Raw genomic sequence first — 20,741 nt, 5'->3', positions numbered from 1 at the left:
ATATCCTGTAGTAAGGCTGAGATTGAACAGTGACTTTATATGAGGGCTTAGTTCTTCTTGGAGCTCGTGTAAGACGCAGCCCGGGACACCGTCTGGTCCCATTGATGCTGTGTTTTTTGCTTTGGAGAGGGCAGCTCTCACCTGTGATCTCAGGAAGACTACACTCTGTTGGGATAGACATTTGCTTTTTTGGGGGGGGGGGGGGAGTTTGCACTGAACCTTTCTGCCAGGATGTTGGCAATGTCTGTGGGTTCAGTGTATTTTTTGTCATTTTGCACTAACTCAGAGCATATCTGGGAGTTGCCTCCCAGGTTTCTGACATAACTAAAGAAGGCCTTGTGATTATCTTTAGTGTCTTGTGCAATTTTTCTTTCGAAGCTGGCCTTAGATGATTTTTATGAGGGATTGTAGTTTCTTGCTAGTACTGATCAATGATGCCTTCCCTTTTTGGGATTTTGCTCGGTCATGTAGTAGCTTTCTCCTTCTGTTGTATAGCTTATTTATGGCCGGGGTCCACCAGACAGGTCTCCTGCCTTTGGAGGAGTGAGTCTTGGTTTTGTCTGGGATAGCATGCTCCATGCATTCCTGTAGGTGTCCATAGAATGCTTTTGTAAAGGATTCTGCATTTTGGGCCGTATTTTCCACTGGCCCGGGGGCTTTGAAGGATTCCACCTCAGTTTTGAGAAGTGTGAAGTTTGCTTTTGAAAAGTTCTTCACCGTGGTTTCCTTGGCTAGGGGTGGGGACAGAATATGGATGTCCAGTGAGATTTGTTTATGGTCTGTTCTTACCAATGATGGGTATACCTCTGGTGTGGAACATAGAGACCCCATGTTGGTGATGACCAGATCCAATATGTTTTCCCCTCTTGTGGGAGTGGTGCCCAGTTGTTCCATAGCATTTGAGTTTATAAATTCTAGGAACCGTTGGGTGAGGGTGTTTGGGCTTGAGTAGTTTTCCCAATCGATGTTTGGGTAGTTGAAGTCACCCAATATAATAGTGTTTGGAGAGACCTTCATATTCTCCAGTGTTCTCAGGAAAGCCGAGTGAGGTTCCTGTGTTTGGGAGGGTGGTCTGTAGCAGGCGGCAGTTTTGCCCACTGTTAGTTGCACATGGATGGTCTCCGATGCTTCGTGCAGTGCCACTAACCTGGAGGTGTGGGTATGTGGGTATCTTTGATAAATATGGATACTCCCCCTCCTTTTGTGGTTTGGTCCGAGTTTTGGGGCCAGAAAGCATGGTATGAAGTATAACCTGTTGGTGCTGGGCTGCTCTTGGGAGGCTTGAACCAGGTTTCTGTTACTGAACAGATATCGATATTCTCCATACTGAGGAGAGTCTCGAGTGCATGCATCTTGAGGTTTAGACTTCTGGCGATGAGCAGCATTACCCTTAGTTTTTTTTCTTTGTGTTGTCTATGGGGGTGGGTTTGTCTTTTGAGCCTTGCCTAAAAAAGGCACTATGGGGGAGGCAACTGCCTTTGCCAGTATTCGAAAACCCAGGGGTGACAGGTGCAAGCCATCCCTAGAGAAGCAACATGGCTTGTCGAGCATGTCATCCCAGGCTGACAGACACTGAATCCCCTTTGAATGACACCAATACTTTAGCCAATTGTTAAAATTGATTATTTTGTCTTTATACTGTGGCATCATTCTTGGTGAGGGTAAGATGCTACTCAAGGTCAGGGTCATACCGGCCTGGGCTACATGATCAAAGAGCTCCTGTACGTCTTTTTTCATATAGTCCAGGGAGGTACATCTCAGGTCATTCACACCCGGATGGACAATGACGGAGTCATATTTGTACTTGCTTTGGAGTGACCTGAGTGCTTGTGTTATGTGGCGGATCCTGGCACCCGACAGGCAGCTTACAGTGACTTTCTCTTTGTTCAGCCTGCTGAGTGAGACGTCAGTGTGTCTGACAATAGAGTCACCTATTACAAGTGTATTAGGTGTGTTGTTTAGCCTTAAGGGCTGTGACTGTGTGGCATACTGACTTTGTGAGCTATGTGCTACGTGGATATTGTTTCGTGGTAGGTGTTGCTTGGATGTCTGCTTTGGAGGTCTCTGCTGCTTAGGCAGATTTTTATTTAGAGCCTCTGAGTATGTTTTTGTGTGTTTATGTGTTTGGTTTGCTGATGCGATCGGTCTATGTAATTGCCCCTGGACCTTTTCAAAAAAAAGAAAGAAAAAGAGAGCGAGAAAGGAAACCAGTGCCCTGTACACCTCTCAACTGTAAATTCCTAGGTATTTACTAGTTTTGAGTGCAAAATAATAGGGTGCCACGAATTTCTGAGTGGCCCCTTCAATTCCCAAACTTCCCTTTTTAAATCTTTTTTTTAAGTTGCTGCTGACATCATCAAATGCAGGGGCGTGCACAATGAAGTCAGCTTTGTAAGGCAGACTGGTAGCTTCCTGGAAAGTGGAATTCGGCTGAGCAGTGGACTCGGATTGTCTGTACTCTCCCTCTGTTTACTTCCCATTGTCATTCCATCTGGTTGAACAGCGAGTGAATGAGAGACAGAGCGATTCAAGTGAACAAACCCCCAGCCGAACCTGAACAGTTGGATACATAAATTTCTTTAGCAGGCTGAGATGGATGCAGGTAGGCAGCACAGGCACAGCACAGCAGCACACACAGTGATGACTAGCAGCAGTGAGTGAGCTGTTTTAATAAATTAATATTTAAGTTAAGATCCAAGCTGCTCAGCAGCCAAACTCCAAACCTGAAGCAGAGCTGCAGCAACTGCAGTACTACTTGCTTGACTAAGACGACAAAGTTTTGTTTTAGTAAGTCCCAGGCAGCCAGGAATCCCTTCCCAGTCCAGACCAGACTAGACCCAGATCCAGAGTCAGGAGGAATGGATTGATCAGGACATCCAGTCAGGTCATACAGCACACAGGTGGAGGAGGATGAGAAAATGTATCTCCAGCCACGGTTCGACTTCTGGCTAAAAATAAATAAATAAATAAAATGCCACTGCTCAGTTTTTTGAATGGCAACATACTTTTCTGGTTTAGTTACTTAAGGGAAAGGGAAGACCATTCATAATCTCTCAGGGAGTCAGTGACAGTGGCAAAGGAATACTCAGTTGAGCAGCTCTTACATTTCTTTCTGTTTCTTAGTCCCAACAGATCAGCATTTCTTGGCGATTGCTGTAGCTTTGTACACCAATTATCAAACATTCAGAATAAAGTATTTTATTTGTTCTTCCTCTACATTTTGTTGCAGCTACTAATTATATATTCAGGTCTGTTTTCTTTTGGGCATATCAGACTGATGTTTCAGTTAAAAAACTTTAAAGTAAATTCAGTACCAGGAACATTCTGATGGAATAGTCATCTGCAGCCATATTGCTTTTAGTAGTTAGCCTGTGTCAGTCACTGTCAGTGTGTTTGCAACTGGCTCTTCTCACCTCAAAAATGAAAGACACTATTCGTCAGAACAGATAGTTGTTGAACTAGCTTGGTTGAGAGTTACCCCACTCAAAGACTTTTTTATTCACAAAGTAATATGTAATTTGCTGAATCAAATGTTTGAGTAGTTTTATAAAAAGGATCCTGTTGACTCATTTATTTGTGGCTTTCAGAATAGTGTCAGTCAGTTAATGACAGAAGAATTCTGCAGGTAGCAATTTAATGTAGAAGCAGTTAATTTTATCTTTTTATAAAAGAAAATTGTATTTTAGTTTTTCACAAGTTCAAAGTCTGATGATACAAGTTCAAATGTTAATATAAATAAAATGCTATTGTTCTGCATTTTGTGTTTAATATTTTGTTTTTCAGTTTAAAAGTTGGTATCCCACAATTCCACTGGAGTGGGTGGGGTTACATAATTATGCATGCAAATGTTAACCAGCTTACAGATTTTTGGCCAGTTGTACCTATTTTTCATGGGTCTTTCTTCAGACTTTTTATGATTCTAGGTTGAGAGGCATGCTGCCCTACCCCTGGCTCAGCTTGTCTGCAACAATATTCTTTTCTACCAGAAAGCAAGTAGCTTGGAGGGATAAATTATGCTGAATTGTTAGTTCCCAGGCTACCACAGCTAGTCTGCAGTTTATGTACCACATCACTGTGTTGCCGTCTTGTGATTACTGGTAGAGTACGTGAAACCCAAACATGATTTACAGATCTGACTACACTTATTAGGGTCAGGTTTTTTTTTTTTTTTACATTTTTGTGCTTTATTTGTGCTTTATTTTGCCCAGCTGGCTCCACAGACCCTGAACTTTCACCCCAAGCTCCAAGCAAATTCTGATGCATCTGTGGTTACATATCAAGTAAGGTCTGTAAAGGAAAAAAGGGAGCCCTTGGTGGAAGGATAACTTATTCAAGCATGAGTGGACCTCCCTTCTGACAAAACCCAGCACCAGAAGGTGTTGGTGTTGGTGCTGGGACTAAATTGATTTGAAGAACCACTGAAGTTTCCTCATATGAAGTTTGGCTGGGAGAAATCACAAAAATTGTACAGGCCATTATATGTAGAATCTGGAGGTAATCTCTGGCTTTTGAAAGAGTCTTTTTAGAAAATAATAGATAGCATTACTTGCAGATTTCCACTTTGTCCATCTTGCTAATGTATCTAGTAGACATCCTAGAGATACTACCTTGTCATATGGAATGAGAGATTTTTCTATATCCACTTGAAATCAACACTGAGAAATATTTTCCCCTACAAAAAGAGATACCTGAGCTTAAAAAGAATTAGCAAAAATAAGGAATTGCCCAGATATGTAAAAATGTTAATGTCCTACACCCTGTAATGGGCTATCAAGAGTGCTAGCCACTTTGAAGCAGTTAACCCAAAAGATAAAGCTGAAAACTGAAAATGTAATCCATACATAGAAAATCTTAGGAAAAAAAACTCAGTAGATGAAGGCCAGGGTGCTACTACTTTATTCAGAGGTGCATTCAAAAGTTTGGCTTTCATATGCCCTGGTTAATTCTCAGAACACTACCAGGCTAATCACATTAATGATCCACTGGCAGACTCTGTGGACAGTATCAACAGTGTCATAAGAACATTTAAGGGAGTGTTAAGTAACCCTAGAAAAAAGTATGGAATTTTAAGATGTCTTACTGTCAGAAAAAGGAAGATCAGCAATTAAATTGTTCATTTTGTCAAAGGTAGCCAAAAGAAGAAACTTACACATGTGAGCTTGACAGCTCACATATCTGAAAGCTAAGATGGAGCAGGTATATACCTTCTTCCTAAACTCATCAAAAGCTCTCCCCCATCTTTGTCTGATGGAATAGAGTTAGCTATCATAGGGTGCGTGGAAGAAGATGGTTTTGAAAGTAAAAACACTGTGGGATCTATCAGAGTGTTTTTAAATAAAGGTGTGTGCCTTTATGGTACTTTATACAACTTCAAATTTTCTAGGGTCTGGTTGCTAACTGTTAGGCAAACTACTAGATGCAAAGAAGGCATCCTCCAAGAATTGCAAAAGAGGGGAAATAAACTACAGGTTGAGACAAATTGCACCTGTATCAATTCAGAATGTCTTTGCCGTGTCTCATTTTTCTTTTTTGTTCCCACTTAAATAACTCTTATTTTGCCATATTGCCAGAAAAAGACAACTCTTCAGCTGGGGAGTCTGAGGAAAATGTTTTCTTCAGCCTCACTCTTCCAGTTCTCTGGAATATTAGGAAAAGCAAAATTTCACCAAACAGAAGAGCAAAAAATTAGCAGCAAAGGACGAGAACCACAGGTGCAAAATCCAGTAAAATACAGTTTACTGGTAAGCGCTTTCATCAAGTTTAAAATCACCAAACATCTTCAGGCACCATTTTACACACATGCCCAAACATTTATACCAGTGTCATAACTACCAGCAGGCAATGACATCAAGTAAACACCCCCACATGACTAAAAATTCAGGAACCTACAACTTTAAAAATACATGTTCCTTAAAGACATATTCACAGCACTATTAATGCTGCATTACATCCATCTACCATTTGAAATGTTTGCGCATGTTTGTAAAATGGTGTCTGAAGAAGTTTGGTGATATTAAACCTGACAAAAGCTCTTACCTGTAATTTTACTGGAGTTTGCACCTGTGGTTCTCATCCTTTGCTGCTAATGTTTTTGCTCTCTGGAATATTAACTTACAAACATAACGCAAGTCTTTGAATCAGAATCTGAAGGCGACAGTAACCTTTTCAAATCAGCCTGTTCTGAAGTTTTGGACTCTAATGACTGAAAGACTTCATGGTGTAAGAGATGTGTGCTGTGTGGGAATTAATTGACTCTGCAGGATGCCCACAACAAAATGTGTGTACCGTTTGGGCGTTTGTCATTTGGAGGCTGTCAGGTGTGTGCCACATTTGGCACTCCCACTACTGATGAAAACACAGGCTAAGCTAGTAGTAAGCCTTTGGAAAATGCAAGCTAATCACCATTCACTCCTTTAGCCGATGGTGACTTAGGAGTGGAAGTGTGCTTCAATTTGAGGTTCCTTTTCCTGGGAGTATCTACTGAAAAGGAGCACTCATACATCTGATCATCTCCCCAAGAATCAGAATCCTCAGAATGGCTCTGCAAGGGAATAACATCTGCTACCTCCTCCACAGCCAGCAAGAGTTCTCCCCTTCCAGCAGCAGGTGTACAACTGCTCATTGAGGATGTGCCTCTCGGCAGCTTCATGAGGTGCAATGCAATGCCACAGGAGTCAAGAGAAGCAACAGACAATACAAAGGCTCCAATAAGGCTACAGAGGAGTCACCTACCAAACGCTGAGGTAAAGAGGAAGCCAAAGTGGAAACCAAAGCTTCCCTGGATACCTTTCTCTTCTTGGGGCGCTCCGGAGAAACATCCGAGCAGTCAGAATTCTGGTCCATCACTACACTGGTAAGAGCTTTTAACCTTTGATTCCTTAAATGTAACAGAAGGGTACACTGACTTCTCAGAGTGTTAGGAGCAAAGAATGAACAAACTGAATAAGCCCAAGTGTCCTGTTCTTCCCTAAACAAAAAGACAAGATGTGTGGTGATCTATGTGGGGTTATCCGTCAACCACACAAGTACCTTCTCCTCTCTCTCAGGCATAAATTTTCAGAAATTAGATAAACGTTTCTCAAAAAACTAAAATGTAGTTCCTAATGGGGTACTCATCTGTCTACATGTTGATAAACTGGCCAACCACTGACTCTATAAAAAAACTCCCACACAAAATGGCAATGAAACTGCCATTAAAGCAGGGACAGCCACAGATTTCCCTGAAAGAAATTTCTCAAAAAAAATGGAAAGTTGTGACCTGAATGAATAGGAATCACTAAACAATCAATAATTTCAAGCAACACAGTCAAAAACTGACAAAATGGCAGCAGTAAAGCAGCTAAGTGCCTAAAAGTAGCCTGGTCAATTTTCTTCAATGTTTCACTTTCGCAAAAAACATTTGAAGAGGAAAAGACGTGGCACAGCATTATGGGAACAGGGGTGGAGTTATAAATAAAAAAAAAACTTTCCAGGATTTATCAGTTTCCAAGCTGACTAATAACTGTGGCAACAAGATGAATGCAAGGATCAGGAGTTACAAGAACTAGCACTTAAAGTAAATTATCCTACTATTTTGGGTAAAGGGCTTGTAACAAGTTAGGAATGGGACAGCAAATTTAGTGTAAAGGCAGTGAGTGTATAGAAACAAAGATGCAGAAACTCCTCAGACACGGTTTTAAAAGCTGTGGCAAAGCTACTGTATATGACTATGCTGCTTATTAACAACTTCAACAGTAGAGCATCACATACATATAAACCTTGACAGTATTTCCCAGATGTAAGCGCAAGAGCGGACATGAAAGGAGAGTTCAGGTGTCATCTGCTCGAGTTGGTGGTAGCTCACATGGATGTAAAAGATCTCACAACACTTATCGAAAACAGTAGAAGTAGTTACTTGGTGTCCTTGCCAAATTCCCTTAGTCACTAAGTCCTACTTTAGGTTTCCACTGAAGAGGCCATTGTCCTAGTAAGACTATTGTTAGTTATTTTATGTATTAATAACAAAAGGAATACGTGTTTGATTAGTGCTTCAAACACATGGTGTATCTGAAGCTTTTTTTTCACTTGCATTTAAAGCTGCTAAGTCTTTTCACTTGCATTTAAAGCTGCTAAGTCAACTAATTTGGAAAATCTAGCACAGCCTTCTCTAATGTATGCATGCATACATACATACATACATGTAGTAAAAATACAAAATACCAAGTAAACTGTGAAATATACCAAGGAAGAACCAGGAATCCAGGACGCCAGTTGCTATTTAAAACACTCCATCTTTAATAACAAAAATGTTTTAGCGCTTTCATCTCCAAGTGGGAGACTTCATCAGAAACATTGCATTCTGTTAATCATCAATTTATATAGTATACCAAATTAAGTGACATCACAAAAACAATTAAATATTTAAAATATTTAAAGAAATAAATGACATGAAAAACCAACCCAAAAAGAACATTATAGGTATTAAAATACCAATGGCTTATAGGGTCCAGTGCAGAATTCATTTGTATAATACACTCAATATACTGAAAAGTACAAACTTTTAAATTCATTTCTTAAATGTATTATATACATAAAGGAGTTGTTTGTACAAATTACAGTAAAACACACACATTTATATAAGTATGTTTGAAATAAATCTAATTATTTTAGACTCTTTTTGTACAAATTAATTTCTAAATAAAATCATGAATTTTAAACTTTAATAAAATACATACTTAGAAGGTCAGAAAAATATAAAAAATAGAAAAAATAGATTATATTAAACTAAAACCTTATAAATTATTTGATCTTTCTACTAAGAAGGGAAGCAAGGAAACTGTTTCATTAAGCCCAGGGGGGTACATAGAAGCCAGTCTAAACTGCCACTGGCTTTCCTTCTTTTTCAATACATTTTTCCAGTCACCTCCCCTAATGTCAAGTTTGACCATATCTAGTATGCCGAACACAAATTTGTCAAATCCATCACATGTTACACTATGTTTGTAAAGTGCATTGGTATTTTTGCAACTTCTCATTTCATAAAGATGTTCATATATTCTGTTTTTTAAGAGGCGTTCTGTCTTCCCAACATAAAAATATTTACATGTATTACATATAGCAAGGTAGATGACCCCTCTAGTATTGCAATTACCCTTCATGAAATGCACTCTACTATTCACTGTGTTATTCAGCACTACGAACGGTTCAATATTGATATAGGGGCAATAATGACACATACCACATCTTTTTGTCCCCTCATTGTTCTTTATAGTACTCTTCGGCTTAATTTCTAAAAGCTGTTTCAAATATTTACTAACCCTAGTAACAAAAATCAGTTTAGGGCCTACTTTTTTGTATATAACCTCATTAGTTCTTAAAATATTCCAATTTTTCATGTATATGTTTTTTATAACTGGTGTTCTTGTGTTAAAAGTGAGAATACATGCTGTATTGAAATTATGATATGGAATACATGTATTCTCTGTTCCATTTTCCCCCAATGGTTCCAACAATTGACCTGCACCCAATAAAGGTAAATATTTCTGTCCCCACAACATATGTATGTCATGTAAAATAGAATTAATCAAATCCAGTGGATAACCTCTCTCTGTAAACATTCCCCTAAGTAAACTAAATTCGTTATCCAAATCCTCTTTATTCAAAGTCATCCTAGCAATTCTAATTGCTTGGCCCTTAATAATGCTTGTTTTTTGTGTCAAAGGATGATTACTTTCGAAATGCAAATAAGCATTACAAAAAGTCTTTTTCCTAAATATTTTAGACTTAAAGCATTTATTCTGAGTATCCTTGATTATAAATGTATCCAAATAACTAATACTTACATGACTATACTGAAAGGTAAAGGCCAAATACCCTGTACTAGAATTAATGTGATTAATGAAACCAGCTATTTTATCTTCTGTATCTCCCCATAGGATGAAAATATCATCCAAATAGCGGAGATATAATTTAATATTTGACCAATAGGGGCTTTTGAAAACATGTTCAATCTCCCAACCCAGTAAAACAAGGTTAGAGTATACTGGTGAACAGGCTGCTCCCATTGGGACACCTGTTATTTGCTGGTAAAATTCCCCTTCAAACCACAAGTAGTTGTTATCTAAAACTATGTTCATGAGTTCACAAATAAGTTTCACCCTGTCATTGTCCAAATCTGAAAATGTAAACAAGACTTCTTCAAATAAAGCCAAACCCCCCCTCTTTAGGAATGCATGTAAATAAGTCTTTTACATCAACAGTTAACAATATGATGTTTTCCTGGAACAATTCCTGTTTGACACTCTTCAAAAAATCCCAGGAATCTTTCAATAAATGGGGGGTCTTTTGGACTACGTGTTGAACATGTGAGTCAATGAACATAGTAAGTGGATGTACCTTAGACCCACTAGCTGCCACTATGGGTCTAAAGGGCGGTGTAAAAACATCCTTGTGTACCTTTGGTATACCAAAGAATACTGGTATGATGGGAAACTTTCTAAAAAGAAATTCATACTCTGTGGGGTCAATTCTTCCTTCCAACAAATACTCATCCAAATAGCTGTCAATTCTTGAATAAGAAATATTAATTTCATTTTTAGAGGTATGGCTATATGTTTTATCATCAAATAATAATTCCAACATGACATTGGAATAATCCATACTACGAAAAATGACTATACCCCCACCTTTATCTGGGACCATAATCCGAATATTGTCATCCTTTCTTAAGTCACATAATAAAGTATATTCATCCTTGGATAAGTTCCACTCATCCCTCCTATTGTTCCTAAATTCCTCATATAAATCTTCCAACACCAGTTTTTCATATGTATCCACCAGGGGGTGTAAGGGAGGATTATAAATACTTTTCTTTTTTAATTTTTTATTATAATCCATAACAGTGTTATAATCATTACCATTTGAGGGTTCCATTAATATAGCTAAATTCAATTTCCTTGTGTATAATTTTAGAGCCTCTATGTTATCCACCAAATCTCCTTTATTTGTGGGAATGAATTTTATACCCTTAGAAAAAAGTTGAAAATAAACATCCGTAATAATTCTGAGTAATTGTAAATAGTAAAACCTGCCTGTTGAAATATAACCTGTTTATAAGGTTTAGAGGGGTTGACAAAATCATTCCTATCTAATAACGGTGTCGATATTGAGGTACTTGATGTTTCTTCTGTGGGTAATAGGTTCTGTTGTATTCCCCTTCTTTGGTAGAATACTGTACCAGTCTTTCCGAGCGTCTGAGGGGGGGGAAATCCTCCTCAGCATGGTATGGAGCTTCCCCATCCTCATGCTGCCACCCCATATCATGCATGCACATGTGCAAAACAGAGGCCCACAGTCAACGGTTTGATAGACCATGTTATGTCCACAGTGCTGGCCAAGATCAGCCCTTATCAAGACTCTACTAGCACTATGGTCATCAGCTAATCTGAACCACTAGTTTTCTTCACCTAGGATGTGCAAGTTGGCAGTCAAGTCACTTCCACCCTCCTGTGCCAGACCCCTCCTGCACCACAATTCAAGTTTGGTTAGTCAGTGTGTCACAGTCAGAACTTTATTCTTCAATGCTATAGAGGTGCACTACGACTACGTTCAGAAGTTCTTATACCGCCGCATCAAGGCAGTGTCCTGTGATGTATCAGCTATTACTCAGGCCAGAGAAGCACCTCTGGCGCACTGCTGAGAAGCATTTCAGTGCAGTGATGTTCTGACATACTATCTGCAGAGATAATGGAGTTGGGGGAGGTTTAGCTGGTGTCAAGAGTTTAAGTGACAGGATCCAAAATGTTGCTGAGCTCTTCCTAACTCCCTTCTCAAACTTACACCCGGTATTTTTGTTGTAAGGTTCCAGAAGCTATCTCTTCCATAATAAACGCCACTAAGGATTTCAACAATTTTCACCAAGAGACTTAGAAGACACAAATCCTTATTTTTAGGGAGGTTGCATTAAAACTCATCTTTTTTTTTTTTTTTTATTCCTAATGTGAATATTCTGTTTCAGTGTTGCTACCAGAATGAAAGCATCCACTATGTTGACAGCACACCTGAATAAACTAAGGCAGTGTAACGCATCCTATTCTTGTGCAGGTCCAACACCTAATCATCTATTAAAATACCTAAGCCTGCTGCTTGCAGTAACCTCAGACAACCTTTTCTGATCAGGCTGCCATTAGGACATCTCATTGTGTAGTTTAGCATGTGGATGTGCGTTGTTGTGCTGTGGGGAAAGGCAAGAACAAGGAAAAATGAAGTGAAACCCTAAATGAGGTGATTAGGATGAGTTGGAGAAAGGGTCAAATCCATGTTAGGTAACATAAGGTGAGGCAGTAAATAAACTACAAGAATGACACCTTGCACTTTCATCCCTCTTGAAACTGCTCCCCAGACAAAGTTTGGGGTGTCTGCGATGGCTCACTGTTTTGGAGCAGAGAGGCAAAAAGGGAAAACTGGATTTAGAAATTTGCTGTCTCTTCCAAATAATTTCTCTTCTGAGAAAGCCCAGCACTGGGATTTCAAAGGAAAGGATGTTGATGCTGGGGCCAGAGAAACTTCCGATACCACTATATCTTTCTCATGTGGAGTTTTGCCAGAGGTATCACGAGAATCATAGATGCTATGAGACCCAAAATCCTGACGTACTCCTTTGTAGTGACCAAAGTCTGAGTAGAAAGTCTTAGATATAGAGTTAGATCTATTTTTGTGGAAGAACAGCTTTTTGAACTGAGGTGTTTAACTGACACCCCATGAACATAGTCCTGTAGGAAGGAGTCAAAAAAGACTTTTGAATGTTTTCTTGGAACTCCAGCTTGTGTAAGAGCTCTCTCTCTCTCTCTCAAGTAAAATATTCCTGACACTTTGAAAAAGACTATGCAAAGATAAACAAGTTGTGTAAATATGAAAAAATGTAGATGCCATGAACTGTAGCTAGACACTTTGTGAAAACACTTCATGCTATGGATAGTCCAAAGAGTAAGGCAGAGAACTGATAAGGTTTTGTGTCTGGATCACATTAAGAAACACCTGTAGCCTGGAAGACCAGAATGTGATAAGCATCTTTTACATCTAGTGTCATCAGGAAACTTAAATGAAGAAAAGAGGTAACTGGTTATGAAGTGACGGCATTTTGAACTTGGACATGATTACAAACAAGCTTAGGAAAGAAAGACCCAGGACTGGTCTCCAAACATTTTCTTTCTTTTGCACTAAAAGCCTTTCCTAGCCCAGAAGGGGAGAACTGGTTCCATCACTCCGTGAGACAATATATGCTGAAGGACAGAAGAAAATATACAGTATGATCTTGTGGATAAAGAATCACCCCTTGGAAAAGGAGGCATTTCCTCCCACTGCCATCTGTAACCTTGACGAATGATGTTCAGAACCTGTGTGTCTGAAACTATCTGTTGCAAAGGAGAAAAGTAGAAAGTGGAGATTCAGACTGTCTGGAAGGGAATAGAGACTGCTAGGTTGGATAAACAATCATTCTGACTTGCTGGACTGTCCTTAGTTTTTGCAGCCATAACCCTGAAGAAATATCAACTGAGTCATGCACACAACTCTAAACAATGTGTTGTGACTTAACAAAATGGAAAAAACTAAATTGTTTAAAGCAAATTTTTCCTCACAAGAAGAAACTGCAGACAAAATATTATTCTGATTAATTGTGAAAGTATGAATAAACTTTTAACATACAAGCCTGATAATTCAAGCATACACTTTTCCTACAGTTATCAATAATCTTCCCATCCTTGTGAGAAAAAGTAGGATTGGAATTAAACCAAATGCTCAGCAGCAGTAGAATTAAAGCTACAACTGCTGGGTCAGGTTTGGGGTAAGTGTATAAAGACTGAAAAGAAGGAGGAACATTATACATTCTGCCTTTTTATGGGCAGCAGACTATCAGGAAAATTAAAGGCAGTAACACACATCCTCCAAAGCTCGCAGAACTGGAGGAATGGGTGAAAGTTCTGGAAAATTTTTCTGTAACAGCTCATACTACTTTGAGGGACTGAGAAACTTCAATATTCTCCCAGTGAAAACACTGCTACATTATTAAATAGTCTCGGAGAAAGAGAAACCCCAACATGCAGAATCAGAAACTAAGCTCCCCTATGAGTCTAAATCAGAAATCTGAGAAAACCCATATCCGTTCTTTCATCTTCTTGTCTAGATTCAGAATCTTGAATCTCTTCAGGAAAAGAGGTATCCCTATTTCTTTTTCCAAAAAACATGTTATAAGAACGATCCACTGCCTGAATTAAACCCTAACCCAGACCTAGTAAACTACCTTATCTAAAGAAATTACAGGAGGAGCAGATACAGGTTTAGTTTTCAGTTTCTTTTTGACAGGGAAAATGAAGCCAAGAAAGTGTTACTAATGGCAGCAACAGCTTCCCCAGGAAAGAGTACAGCATTCTTACTAAATTGGGAAGTGTTCTCTCTTCCCTCTCCAGGGTCCAACAAGAGTGAAATTCCTTGCCACTGCGATGACTCAAACAGCTGCAGAGGACTTAGATAAACCCCAGTCCATAGTTGCTGTAGGTGCTACAATCAGAGGTAACTGGGGTAAAAGATAGGTGTCTTGAGGAACAAACTTTTTCTTTTTGTGGCTGGAAGAAGGAATGGCAGAGGGACCAGTAGATTGTTCTATGGTGTAGCCCAAAATGGTGCCTCTTTCCCAGGGAAGACAAATGACATAAGTCGGTGAAAATTTAAAACTGTAAAAAGTTGCTTTTTTTTCAAACAAAAACACAATAAATAAAAGACCATTAAAAGTAAAATGAACACAATTTCTCCACAGAAAAAAATGTTTTCCAGCTACTTTGAACAACTTTTAAGCGGACAGGGAAAAAATGTGCTCTCCACTTTAAAAATAAACTAAAGCAAACTCGTAATTTTTCTAATCAGGAAAGTGCATTAAAATAAGTTTTAATATAGAAGGTTTTTCCCCAAAGGGACCTTCTCTACCCAGCAAAGGAACAGCACAAGCAGAACACTGATCCTCGAAAATGTACAGAGAAATGCTCTCTTCAATGGCAGGAAAGCTCTGAAACATTTGACACCAAAACCAGTCTTTTTTCTCAGCTCAACTTGAGTTGTACACGTATTTTTGCACATGGACGGTGCACTGAAGCTTTGGAAGCTGGACTGCTATTATATCCTTGGCAGAATATAACCCATATAGCTTAGGCTACTGCAGTGATTAATATGATGAACATCACTAAATTGCTGGAAGGAGTCCAGAGAAAAGCCACCAGAAGTATACGTGGGATGCAGAATAAAGGACGTATTCAAAAGCGAAAGGAGCTACAGTGTTCAAGATACAGATGCACAAGATCATGTCAGCGAGATATAAAAATGGTCATTCTGAACAGGATGGGGGATGGCATAGGCAGCACACTACAGAAAGATCACCACTCACTAGGTGTGAAAAGTTCTTCATACAAAGTTGTGGACCCATGGAATCCATACCAAAGCAGGTGAAGACTAGCATCATACTGGAAGTGCGAGACCCATATTTGACACTCTACTTCTTCATAAAGCCAGTGGCACTACAAATACCTGCAATGGGGACCTAAAGCTACATCAACAAATAAACAAGACTTACTGGAGGGACAGGCTCCCAACTCAATATATTCTCAGCCTACAAAATAAGTAACCACTACATCTGCCTTTAAAACTAGTCTTGACAACTGGATGAGAAAACACATTTATATCCCAGTAACTGTGTACTGCCTTATTTGATTTGGGAGAGGAGCACTATTAAATGACTGCAGAGAGTGGCAAGAACCAAGTGTGTAATGTGTATACGGCTAGGCCTCTCATGATCCTCCTGACCCACTGCTAGCTTAGTATTGTTTCTATAATTGCAAGTTCCAGAAGTACAAAAAGTGTGCCTGGCAAATAAAGCAATACTCAAAGCTCAATATAATCACATTACATTTTTTTTTTTTTGGGGGGGGGGGGTATAAAAAAACAAAACAAAAAAAAAACAGCATTGCTGCTTATGTAGGATAACTGAAATAACTGCACCTTGCCATAAAGGAAATACTCAGAGGTACAACAATTTAAAATACACATTCCTCTCTTTGCATATGTAGTCTTACTACACAAAGAATTATAGCTATAGTCCGCGGAGTTTCAACAAGAACCCATGAAGACTAAATCATCTAAGGCATTCAAGACTGCATGGGAGAGGAGGAGTAGGAGGAGGTGTAAAGACGAAGGTAGGGTTGGAAGGAAGGTAGGATGTTTACTAAAGAAAGAGGCTTACAGTCTCCTTATACCATCAAGCAAATGATGCAATACTACTCAACAACCATGCGATGTAGTATTACTCAACAACCACATGATGCAATATTATTTAACCCTTCTTGTTTAAATACCTACCCTCAAAGAAATATTACCACAGAATATGAATAATCAGGTCACTTCTCATTTGGACTCAGATTTCCTCTATGAAAATCTGTATAATATGTGATTTGTACAGATATCTACAACTTTTTTTTTTTTTTGGCCTGACACTCACTCTCACTGTAAGCTAACACCACTCGTGAGAATCTCGTGACCTGTGATAGCCTTCTAATTAAGTAGCACATCTCCAAATTAAGTAGCACATCTCCAAAACTGGACTTTTAGCATGCAAGGTCCTAGTCACTGAAGGCCCAAGAATCCACAGTCATTCCATGAGCAAACTCATCAGCTTCACTCCTGTGGAAACAGGATACTAAACATTGCAAGAGTTTATTTACAACATCCTGGCCTTCACTCCATTTTATACTTGACTGCAACTCTTTGGAATACACAGGACAGTAATGGCCTTTTAAAATACCAAAAGGAACTGAAACAGCTACTTGCACAAGTATCTTTATTAATGAGGTCATCTTCACAGTGACAGAATGTTATGCTTCATGCACTACTTGTACATCCTAAAGACTATTTGCTTCTCACTTGGCTGTATTTGTTTCTCTACTGTATGTGTTACTCGAGTTTTTTCTCCCCAGGCCTCCGCTGAAAAAGGAGCTATGTCCAGCAGTCAGACTTTTCTGGTAAACAAATATAAAATAAATAAATAAAATAAATATTTGTTATGGTACTAGTTTAACTGTGAAAGGAAGTTAATCTCATTAGCCTTACAAATAAAGCCTGAAATCAAAGTTTGCATCTAAAGACCTGACACTAAGTCACATATAAATGAATATTACAGATTTTGTTTCAATAGGATTTTAATACCTGGATGATCATCTTTCACTTGTAATAAAATCAATATTTGATACTTTAATGCAAATGTGATACCAGTAAACAATTAATTGGAACTGATGGACTTCAATCTTGGTTGCAAAGCAAGCCTCTTTAATAGCAAAATTGAGCAATAATTATGTATAAAAGCAGCCACAGCTGTTACCTTCATGTTTCACCAGCTGCTGTATAACCTTCTCCATTTCTTGTGCCACGTCTTGTTGTTTCCTCCAAGCATCTTCTACACCGTGGTTCTCAAAATAATGATCACGAAAATGGTACAACTGGTTCACTAGCTCCTATGACACGAAGACAACAGCTAATTATTACGAGAGAGGTGCACACAATACGTTATTCCATCAAGGTAATCGCTATGCTCAACATTATCTACACTTCATCCACTTTGTTATGGCCACCTCAATGACAATCGTTAACAGCATTCACAGAATGCTTCACATTACATTGTAACTATTAACTTGTACTGTAGCTATGCCAGTTTGCTGATCACAAATTACTTTTAGGACAAGACCTTGGTCTTCCAGGCAGCAAAAAATAAAGTATAACACGTGAACAAAAATATACCAGAAAATAATAGACACTAAATAAATTATTCAAGTTTCTAAGCCATGAAGCAAGAACAGCAGTTGGGAAAGGGATAGAGACAGGCCATTTCCAATACAACCTATTCCATACTTATTTGTTGCTTAAGAAAGGAGATGTCATGCCAAAGTGAAAAAAAGATCTGCAAATTTATTTCTCTCTCTCTCCTACAGACAGGCACCAATGATTTACCTGGAGAAAAAAAATACTTCCAGGGGATCCCGTTTCTGTCAGCCTGGGATGACATGGCTGACAGACCACACTGCTTTGCCAGAGATGATCTTCACCTGTCAACTCTCAGCTTTCAGTTACTTGCTAAGGCACTTGCTTCCCCAACTGAGACTTTTTTAGGCAAGGTCTCAAGAACAAAATTTCCGACGTAAAAATATCACTCACAAATAAATTAAGGGTTATGCTGCTAAACACTAGGAGTTTAAATCAGAAACTGCACTCTCTGGAAGCACTCCTCTCCCTGGAAGATGTTGACATCTGTGCAGTCACAGAAACTTGGTCCAGGGCCACAGAGTGTACCCTGGCTTTGCAAGGCTACAATGTCTTCCACACTTTCAGATCGCAGAATGAACATGTTAAGAACTAAAGGAGGAGGAGTATCTACCTTCGTCAAAAATAAATAACACCTCTAGACTGGTTAGGCAGGAAAACTCCATAGAGTTACTCCATGTTCAACTAACTGTGGGTAAGACCCCCCTTCAAGTCATGGTTACTTATAGGCCTCCTTCAGTGAACCAAGACACCCACGCTGCTTACTTGCATCTACCAGAGTCAAATTACAACCAAACATTCTAGTCATGAGCGAGTTTAATCTAATCTAAATCTAAATCACAAATCAGTCACATATGAAGTAGCTAAAACACCCAAACCCCTCTTAGGTGAAATCATGCTAAACAAACAATTTCACCAAAGCTAATTATACCTTCCTAAGGGATGGCATAAACAACTTCCAAGCTCCTGTTCCCACAGATGGCATTGACAACTATACTAAGGTATACACAAATGTCCTGTACACCTAGACAAATGCATTGACACAGCTGTACCTGACAGGATCAGAACAAGATCCACAAGAAGAAAACACAAGCCACCCTGGTGAACATTTAGCATTAACAAGTTATACAACAAGAGAAAGAAACTGCTGTCTAAGAATAAGAGAGAGAGGTCCCAGCACTGGAAGAACACCCTCATCTGCTTGAACAAACAAATAAGACAACTTGTAAAATCTTCCAAGGGCAACTTTGAAATAAAATTAGCACCCACAGCTAGATAGCCATAAGGCATTCTTCAGCTATATCCGTAAGCTAAAAGACAGGACCCAGATGTGTGCTGAAGTTGCTGTGGATGGCCACACACACCCTATGAAAATGGCTAACTTATTAGCTGACAGGTTTGTCAAAAATTTCACCGCCCCGTCCCCTCCAAACATTCCACAAAGCATTCCCTCTACATCATCCCATCTTGCATCTCGAAAGAGCAAGTCATTAATGCTCTCTCCAAGGCCAAAAAACACAACCTCTATGGAACCAGATGGCATCCCAGGTTGCGTTTTAAACTGTCAAAAACATGAGTTAGCAACTCCATTAGGCACCCACTTGAACCACAGCCCGAGTACTGGTTTTGTCTCTGGTGAATGGAAAACAGCAACAGTAATCTCCCCTTCACAAAAGGGGGTACAGCAACAGATCCTGGGAACTCACAGGGGTGCCAGCAGTGCAATTGACGGATTTCAAAGCTTTAATTTTGCCCTTTAATATAGACTTCTAGGACATTAAAGAGATTATGAAATATTGGAAAATTTTTAGAATGGATCCCACAATTGCCGGAATACTGGGCAACAAACCAGCTATTGTTTACAAAAAGGACATTTCCAACTCTGTTATGCCAATAAATGGTGGGAGTTTTAAATGTGGGAGATGCCCACAGTGCCCATTTATAGTTAATGAGGAGAAAATTAACATCAATAATTTTGGTTTTATTAAACCATCTAAAAAAATACTACTGCTACTCCAAGGGTGTGGTATATGCAGCTTTGTGCCAGTCCTGTGACAGTTTTTATGTGGGGAAGACCAAGAGGGCTTTCACACAAAGGATTTATCAGCACATGTATGATATAGGGTATAACAATGAGAAATATTAAAATCTATTCCACTCACAAGTTTATATTTTGTGCTATTGACCATGTGGACTTGGGCCCTCGAGTAGGACCTACTCATGATTTCCTGGAATATCAAGAGTTGAAGTGGCAGATTACAAACCAATGCTGTGAACCACCTGAGCTTAATGACAATGTCTGTGGGACCTTTGCTAAAATTAAAATCGGTGTACTTTTTTTTATAATTTATTACTTGTTTTTTTTGCATTTCATATTTTTTATGCTGTTGTATTGTTTTATATAATCTTGGTTTTAAATAACTGAGTTTTGTTTAAGAGCTCATTAAGGGGGTGTCCCTATGTGAGTGTTTGACAAATGAGAGGGGGGAATTGTATTTGAAGTAAGTGATTTCTTTGTAATTTTATTGAATATCTATGGAGTGGTATCTGTGCTGAACTGTTGTTTTCTGCATCATTTTCTTAGACCCTCGGAACTACAGACCCATAAGCTTAACCAGCCTCATCTGTAAGGCCATGGAACGAATCATCACGGACCTTATAAATAAGAATAAAGGTGATCTCCAAACCCTTGATCCGATACAGTTTGGTTTTGTCAAAGGGAGGTCATGCCTGTTAAAATATGGTGACTTCTTTGAAAATGTGACCAGAGCCGTAGAAAACGACAAATCTGTGCATACAGCCTACCTTGACTTAGCCAAGGCCTTCAAACACAATCCCAGATTCAGGCATTATTGATAAACTCTCAGAGTTGAGTATCAATCCTTACGTCTTCAGGTGGGTTGCTAAAT

General features: G+C 39.0%; 1 protein-coding gene across 1 annotated transcript in view; it reads right to left on the bottom strand.

Moving 5' to 3' along the window:
• TTC5 (tetratricopeptide repeat domain 5) overlaps positions 1 to 20,741 on the bottom strand; it is an 852,502-nt gene that overhangs the window by 811,488 nt on the left and 20,273 nt on the right. Inside the window, exon 2 of the mRNA XM_044058462.1 lies at positions 17,396 to 17,528. Coding sequence (XP_043914397.1) covers positions 17,396 to 17,528 — 133 coding nt within the window. The remainder of the gene's footprint in view (positions 1 to 17,395; positions 17,529 to 20,741) is intronic.

The sequence above is a fragment of the Protopterus annectens genome, chromosome 16.part0 (assembly GCF_019279795.1).
Source record: "Protopterus annectens isolate FY-2018-M chromosome 16.part0, PAN1.0, whole genome shotgun sequence".
Lineage (NCBI taxonomy): Eukaryota > Metazoa > Chordata > Ceratodontiformes > Protopteridae > Protopterus > Protopterus annectens.
This window is presented reverse-complemented; position numbering and strand designations above follow the sequence as displayed.